At 50.1% G+C, this 7,696-nt stretch overlaps 2 protein-coding genes across 4 annotated transcripts in view; both read left to right on the top strand.

Moving 5' to 3' along the window:
* The window catches only part of LOC103460154 (guanine nucleotide-binding protein G(olf) subunit alpha-like), an 8,700-nt gene extending 5,173 nt beyond the window's left edge, over positions 1-3,527 (top strand). The window contains exons 6-13 of one of the 3 annotated variants that reach the window (XM_008402184.2): positions 359-456; positions 569-623; positions 690-763; positions 901-959; positions 1,026-1,146; positions 1,232-1,362; positions 1,441-1,508; positions 2,774-3,525. In XM_008402184.2, coding sequence (XP_008400406.1) covers positions 359-456; positions 569-623; positions 690-763; positions 901-959; positions 1,026-1,146; positions 1,232-1,362; positions 1,441-1,508; positions 2,774-2,920 — 753 coding nt within the window. In that variant the 3' untranslated portion in view covers positions 2,921-3,525. Of the gene's footprint in view, positions 1-358; positions 457-568; positions 624-689; positions 764-900; positions 960-1,025; positions 1,147-1,231; positions 1,509-2,773 lie in introns of all 3 variants that reach the window. The other 2 variants (XM_008402183.2, XM_008402182.2) reach the window with 2 other exon arrangements.
* Positions 3,528-5,393: 1,866 nt separating this feature from the next.
* zbtb14 (zinc finger and BTB domain containing 14) overlaps positions 5,394-7,696 on the top strand; it is a 7,127-nt gene continuing 4,824 nt past the window's right edge. Inside the window, exons 1-2 of the mRNA XM_008402179.2 lie at positions 5,394-5,980; positions 7,310-7,498. Coding sequence (XP_008400401.1) covers positions 7,310-7,498 — 189 coding nt within the window. The 5' untranslated portion in view covers positions 5,394-5,980. The remainder of the gene's footprint in view (positions 5,981-7,309; positions 7,499-7,696) is intronic.

The raw sequence follows: 7,696 nt of genomic DNA, 5'->3' as shown, positions 1-7,696 counted from the left end.
CTGACCCGTCGTACCTCTGACCCGTCGTACCTCTGACCCGTCGTACCGCGCTGACCCGTCCGCGCTGACCCGTCGTACCGCTGACCCGTCGTACCGCGCTGACCCGTCGTACCTCTGACCCGTCGTACCGCGCTGACCCGTCGTACCTCTGACCCGTCGTACCGCGCTGACCCGTCGTACCTCTGACCCGTCGTACCGCGCTGACCCGCTGGCGTCCCCAGAATGGAGTAAGCAGCCACTCACCAGATCATCCGATGGTCAGTAAGACCAGGGTGACTCGTCAGGACCACCTCTGAACCAGGTGCTGCTGTGTCCCTCTGCAGCATGCAGGGGGCGCTCACAGCTCTCTCTCTGGCAGGACTTCTTCGAGCACACCCAGAACCTGTGGGAGGACGACGGCATCAAGGCGTGCTTTGAACGCTCCAATGAATACCAGCTGATCGACTGCGCCAAGTAGTAAGGACCTTGCGCATTAAGCCCCTCCCACATGCACTGCACTGTGACCTCATGGGTGTTTAGGAGACATCTTTAAAGCCTTTTACTGATCCTCATGTGTTCTGGGTTCCAGCTTCCTGGACCGGTTGGAATCTGTCAGGAAGACGGACTACACACCTACTGACCAGGTCAGAGACCAGCCAATCAGGCTGCAGCTTCCACTGTGGCTCCGCCTCACTCTTCTTCTTCTGCAGGACTTGCTGCGCTGCAGGGTGCTGACATCTGGGATTTTTGAGACCAGGTTTCAGGTGGACAAAGTCAACTTCCAGTAAGTTCAGTTCTGGATCTGAGGTCAGAACCACCGTGTTCTGAGCAGGAAATGAAAGGTGTGTGTGTGTGTGTGTGTGTGTGTGTGTGTGTGTGTGTGTGTGTGTGTGTGTGTGTGTGTGTGTGTGTGTCTCTCAGTATGTTTGATGTAGGAGGTCAGCGGGATGAGCGCAGGAAGTGGATCCAGTGCTTCAATGGTAAGAGCAGCAGCATTAATCAGTGACCCAGTGCCAGCAGAACTCAGCCCGGTTTGGTTCCCTCAGATGTGACGGCCATCATCTTCGTAGCGGCCAGCAGCAGCTACAACATGGTCATCAGGGAGGACAACTCCACCAACCGTCTCAGAGAGTCCCTGGACCTGTTCAGGTCCATCTGGACCAACAGGTGCTGGTGGTTCTGAACAGCTGCCTCAGCTATCTGAGCTGTGATTGGCCGTGTTAACCTTCATGTGCTCTGTGATTGGCTGCAGGTTCCTGAAGACCATCTCTGTGATTCTGTTCCTCAACAAGCAGGACGTCCTGGCTGACAAGATCCTGGCCGGGAAGTCCAGGCTGGAAGATTATTTCCCAGAGTATACCAACTACCAGGTTCCTCCTGACTGTAAGAGTGGACACGTGTGTGCTGATGGACATGTGAGCAACATGGAGCGCTTCCTAACTTCCACGTCTGTTTTCCCAGCTGTTCCGGATGTCGGCGAAGACCCCAAAGTGACCCGAGCAAAGTTCTTCATCAGAGACGAGTTCCTGGTAAAAACCCATCGATGGTGGTCAGAACTATGACGTGTTCCCTCTTAATGTGTTCACTCTTGGCGTGTTCCCACTTAGGACATCACTCTAATACAGGGGTCTCAAACTCAATTTGCCCGGGGGCCGCTGGAGGCAGAGTCTGGGTGAGGCTGGGCCGCATAAAGGATTCCACAAAAACATTTTTAAAATATCCTCAAAATGTCATCAACATTTAATCATTTCTCCAATACATGAACTGCAGGCTTTGGCTTTAACAAAGACATGATGAGAGTGTGACTAAATTTAGGGTCCGTTCACACTGCCACAGATATACGACCTGAATGTCTGGACGGGCAAACGACCTGAAAGTGTCCCGCATGCGCAGTAGAGGGCGCAATAGTTCTGTGTTCTGCCAACCGCCATAGAAAGAAGAGCTCAGAGTTAGTGGAAGTAAACATGGAGGCTAACGGTGGAGCTTAGCTTACATATTTGAAGTTATCAACCGGAGCAACATATTAACAACTTAATCCTCATTATTGTCCGTCATGGTTGTTTTTCTTCCCACTTGCGTATCAGGAAGCAGAATTTGTTGAGAATCCGTGACGTTCAGTTCAGATGAACGCGGCCTGGTCGTTATGGGTCACATTCTTAAATAATCCGACCTTTGCTGTTCAGACCGTCATGAAAAGATCGGATGCAGGTCGAATTACGTTTAAAAAAAAGAAAAGGGTCACTTTATTCTGCATTGTGAACGCATCCTAAGTTTATTCCACTTGGCGTCGCTCTTGTTCTACGTTTCATACACGTCTTTAGCCAGCTAGCAACGCATGGAGGACGTCTCTACGCGTGACGTCATTACCGCTCTACTTATCTCAACGGCCCGGCAGATGGCGAGCAGCCCGGTACCAGTCGCCTTTCTCTGCGTTGGATCGTGGCATTAATGGTAGAAAGTACCGGAATGGCGACTGCAGGGAAGGGARMCTGGTACCGGACTGGTCCATCATCCGCCTGGTACCATCTGGTACCGGACTGGTCCATCATCCGCCGCTCTATTGTTACAAGCATAGTGTGCATGAAGTCAGTGTAGCTTAGCTTAGCACCGAATGTCAGCCATGACGAGGACCGGCGGGCGGGACTTCAGAGGTCCGCTCACCCTGTGGGCCACATTAATATTATACTGTCATATCACGGTGGGGCCACCAGACATCGTCCTGCGGGCCGCAATTGGCCCGCGGGCCGTGAGAATGAGACCTCTGCTCTAATATGTTCCCTCTAATATGTTCCAGAGGATCAGCACAGCCAGCGCTGACGGGAAACATTACTGCTACCCTCACTTCACCTGCGCCATCGACACGGAGAACATCCGCCGCGTCTTCAACGACTGTCGTGACATCATCCAGCGCATGCACTTGCGTCAGTACGAGCTGCTGTGATTGGCTTCTGGTCCCTGCCATGGCTCCGCCCCTTTCTGTTAAACCATCAATGCAGACTTCTTCATGTTTAGAGTAGAAAGGAGAAATTCAGAGAATATGTAGTGGTTATGACTCCACAGGTCAGGGTTATGCAGAGCATTATGGGTAGTGTAGTGTTCAGGCTGACAGAGTGCAACCATTTTATGTAAATATTTTTCCATGTTAAGACTTTGAGTTCAGTTGTAGCCTGTTGTTGATTGGCTGTTTTCAGATGATGTCACTTTTTAACCAATCAGGACTTGGGGCTCGTTTATCCAAACAGGAAGTTGATCTGCTGAGTTTGTTTATTAGCATTAAAGAGGATTTATCAGTGCATTGGTGATGGTTCTTCCTCAGCATCTGAGGTCCGGAAAGGCCTGGTTCTACTCGGTCAGTACAAGACCAGACGGTACACAAACTGGAAGTGTGATAATAAATATAATTTCTCTGCAGACAACAAGGACCACCATTAAGAACCAAACCGGACCGTTTTCTAGGTTTAACTTGAACGAAAGCTGCAGAACCTCAGCTCAGCTTTGGACCTGATGAAATCAGGCTGCAGTGAGAAGGTTCGCACTCAGAACCAGGAGGCTCTTTCAAAATAAAAGCTCTTAAAATCAAAGCAGTGCATTATGGGTCCGACTGATGCAGAGGTTCTGTGGTTCTGATCTAGAACCAAACAGAGTCAGAGGTTCCTCAGATTCTGGTTCTGTCTGAGCGGGTCGGACCATCACTTGGACCTCCACTTTATTTGAATGGATCAGTTCTAAAAATGAAAAGACGGAAGGACAGACATGCTGGTGCTGCTCAGTTCACATGGATCAAAACAAATGGTACTAGTCATTATTGGTCCGTTTCCCGTGGGCCCATCTGCTCCTCTAACCGATAAACAGTGTAAATATGGGGGCGGTTTGTAAATTTACCCAAAAATAAAAGCGGTAACTTTGGCTATTTAGTCCGTCATGAGAGAAAAGAATGGGGCTAATTCTTCAGTCATATTTTAAACATGTAATCCTGTCAGTTGCAAACTATTTAGCAAGCTAAATATTAGGTAAAAAGATAAATCTCTAGTTTGAAGCTATACCTTAGTAACTAAACATTTAGCTCCAACCTCAATATTTAATTTGTAAGCTAAATATTTTTGCTAGGTCATACCTAAATATACAGCTTGCTAACGAAATAATTACTGAGCTCGCTAAGTATTTAGTTGGCTCTAAGCTAGTTAAATAACTCGTTTTAAAAACTAGCTAGCTGAGGCCTACATATTTAATCTGTAAATGTATTTGCCAATAAGCAGAAACGAATTATCAAATTAAAGCTGGAACTTAAGAACTTGGAGAAAAACTCTTACAGCTGAGTCTTGTCCATTTAAAACAATGTCGCGGAGATATTAGTTTTTATAAAAATAAAGTATTCGCCCACAAAAGCCGGCTGAACTACAGTACTGAGGGTTGTTTTAAACATGCCGAACCGCTAGGGGGCGATGTAAGGCAAAGCTAAAACCTGTCGCAACCACAACCATTCAAAACATTACGACTTCCTGTTAGGCGCCAGGAGATTCATTTGTGTGGCCAGACCGTGAGGTTAGACTGCTTTTGAATAGAGTTGGAAAGTCAAGTTAATACATTTACAAGATAATGTCGACTGGGAATCGCGTTAAAGTCAGTCTGTGGAGGCTAAATGGCATGGTGCCTCCATATTGGAGAGGGATAGCCAGTGTAAAACAGCTGACATCCAAGCGCTCTTTCTCCTCTGCAACAGTTTGGATTATGAAACAAGTAAAAAGCGTCTGAAAAAAGTCAAAAATCAGCAGCTCTCTAATAGTCATTTTTCTTCCACTGCGTGGCCAAACAAATGTGACGTCAGCGCCGCATTATTTGTTGCAGAATCGCATAAAAAGTTATTCATTTTGCAAGATATGCGACACCTGATTACAAGGCTTTAATTACAGCTGTTGCTATAGTTCCATTGATAATCTGAGCGAAATATTAATGTCGAACTGAAACCGGTGAGTTTATAACTGGATATACCTGCAGCAGAGATGCATCTAGACATCGGATCTAGATCCAAATGGAGAGAACTGGAAAAATAGGTTATCGATGTAGACGATCTAGAATCGTCAGCAAAACTATAAATTCATTTATGAATTCACCGATCATAAATGATCATAATGTGGTTTCGGGTTTTACTCCACTTTGTATTCATCTGAATATAAGAACTCCAACATGTTCTAGAGAACTGACATGTTGGTTCACACAAAATCTATTAAAAACTAAATGAAGACTAATACGCACAGTAAAGACAAGAACATTTAATACTGCAGTTATCAAAATGCACACTGAGCAGGATCATTTAAAAATGTTAAAATATACGTGTGTTAGTAGTGCATTAAAAAAACATGCATATGTGTGTATTTGTTTTTCTGGGAAGATCTGAAGCTGTTTAAAATATTTTATTAATCAGCTGAACAACCAACGGAGAGGAACAGCAAAAGCAAAGGAGGTGGATTAGCAGAGCTGCAGCAGCATCTGTCTGGATGTTTAGCCGTATTGTCATGAACACCATGAGACAGTCATACAGCAACCTTCAGTCAGAGGCCTCTTTAGATGCTGGGCGGACTGCCACTGGACATCCGGTGGCAGTGGACATGAAGCTGTGGTGGACATGAAGCTGTGGTGGACATGAAGCTGTGGTGGACATGAAGCTGTGGTGGACAGCTTCATGTCCACCACGACTCAAAATACTCCGCTCTGAGTTTAGACAACACATAGATTGTCTTTGGGGTAAATAAAGTATGGGTCGGGTCGTCCAGCTCGGACTCGGAGCTGCAGCGCGGCGCATGCGCCGTGTGGGCCAGGCTGTGGGCAGTTTGGCGCGCTGCCTGCGTGCCTCCGCAGAGTGTGCGTGCTGGCGCAAAGCGCGGCCTCCTGCGCTCGTCCTCAGCCGCCGCAACACAAACAACAACAATAAACAACAACAGGCGTCCTCCCGACCGGACGGCCCGGCACGCGGCCGCGGGCACACCCACAGCACTCGGCCACGGTAAGAGCTCGCTCCGGCCGCAGCGCTCTCTCCCGCTTCAGGACCGGGCTGCCTGCGCGCTCTCCGCTCCGAGGCCGCGGCCCCGCCGCTCGCGTGCCTGCGTGTCGGGGCCGCAGCCCGCGAGGCCCGGGGACCGGAGCGCGCGCCTCGGGCACGGAGCGGAGCGGCAGACGGAGCCGCCATCTTGTTTCAACGGCAGATACTCCAACGCTGAACCGAACCGAGCCGGAACCAGCGGCTGGGCAGGAGCCAGGCTTTAGGCCCGGTTTCCCCGCTCGATCCGGGCCGGATCAGAGTGGTTAGCATGTTAGCTACATAAAGCTAACCAGTTCGAGCCCCGCTCCGGTTCCGAGACACAGTTCGAGCGTTCGGTTCCACCTCAGACCTGCACTCTAGTCCTCATCGGGTCCGATCCGGTTCTGGCAATTCCGAACCCTGTCTTATGTCTGGTACCGGAGTCGGTCCTGTTCGGTTAATGTAAACACAGAAGGCCTCGGTGCTGGTTAGCGGCTCAGGTCCACATCAGAACCCGGTTCCGAATGAGACTCGGACTCAGCTGGTCCAATAAGTTCTGATGACCGTCTGCTGCCGCTGCAGGGGACGCGCACACGCTCCGAGCGCGTGCCCGCCCCAGTGGTAGTGCGCGAGAACAGCAGGAAGCAGACGGCGCGCGAGCAGCACAGGACATGATCCAAACAGGGGTTCCGAACGGTTCTGACCCGGTTCTAAAAGGAACTGACACTGTCTGTAGCAGTCAGAGATCCAACAGTCGGGTTGGGCTGTTCTGGTGGGTCAGGATGGTTCTGATGATGTTCTAAAGAACCGATCTGGCAGGTTCTGCTTCATCAACAGAATAATTTCTGGTTCTACTGGACCGACTCAGATCAACCTCTAGGATCTTGAACACATTTCCCCTTCCTGTCAGTATCCAGAAATGCTGGATCAGAACCGGAACCTTCCTCTGGTTCTGATGAATGTTCCACCTGCAGGTGTTCAGTCAGAACCATAACTGGGCCGCTCTGCAGAGATGGTTCCATCAGAACCTGATCGGCAGCAGAGGAGGATGAAGCCTCCTCTTCCTCATCTTCATCCATCAGAACCACGTCTCTCTGTAGAACCCGGTTCAGGTCCTGGACCTGACACAGTGATGAAGAAGCTGCAACATGTGCTGGGTTGAGTCTGGACCTGGGAGATGTGGTTCTGGTCCAGGAGAAGAACCCGGTTCTCTTTGACTGTGGCAGATACATGAGAGTTAATTAAAGTCCACCTCTAGTGTCCCAAAGGTTCTGGTTCCGGTACTGACCACCTCTGCTGTCCCCCGGTTGTCAGATGACGGAGACGGTGAAGTACGTGGACGACGAACACAAGAGCATCTTCCTGAAGCTGCTGAACGAGCAGCGGCTGGAGGGCGAGCACTGCGACATCGCCGTGGTGGTCGAAGACGTCAAGTTCCGCGCTCACCGCTGCGTCCTGGCCGCCTGCTCCAACTACTTCAAGAAGCTCTTCAAGAAGCACGAGGTACCTGACTCCGCCCATCAGAGTCTGACCCCGCCCATCGGAGTCTGACTCCGCCCATCGGAGTCTGACTCCTCCCATCGGAGTCAGAACTCCTCCCATCGGAGTCTGACCCCGCCCATCGGAGTCTGACCCCGCCCATCGGAGTCTGACCCCGCCCATCGGAGTCTGACTCCGCCCATCGGAGTCAGACCCCGCCCA

The sequence above is a fragment of the Poecilia reticulata genome, unplaced genomic scaffold (assembly GCF_000633615.1).
Source record: "Poecilia reticulata strain Guanapo unplaced genomic scaffold, Guppy_female_1.0+MT scaffold_190, whole genome shotgun sequence".
NCBI lineage: Eukaryota > Metazoa > Chordata > Actinopteri > Cyprinodontiformes > Poeciliidae > Poecilia > Poecilia reticulata.
The sequence above is the reverse complement of the archived record's forward strand: the minus strand, read 5'-3'. Positions and strand labels throughout refer to the sequence as shown.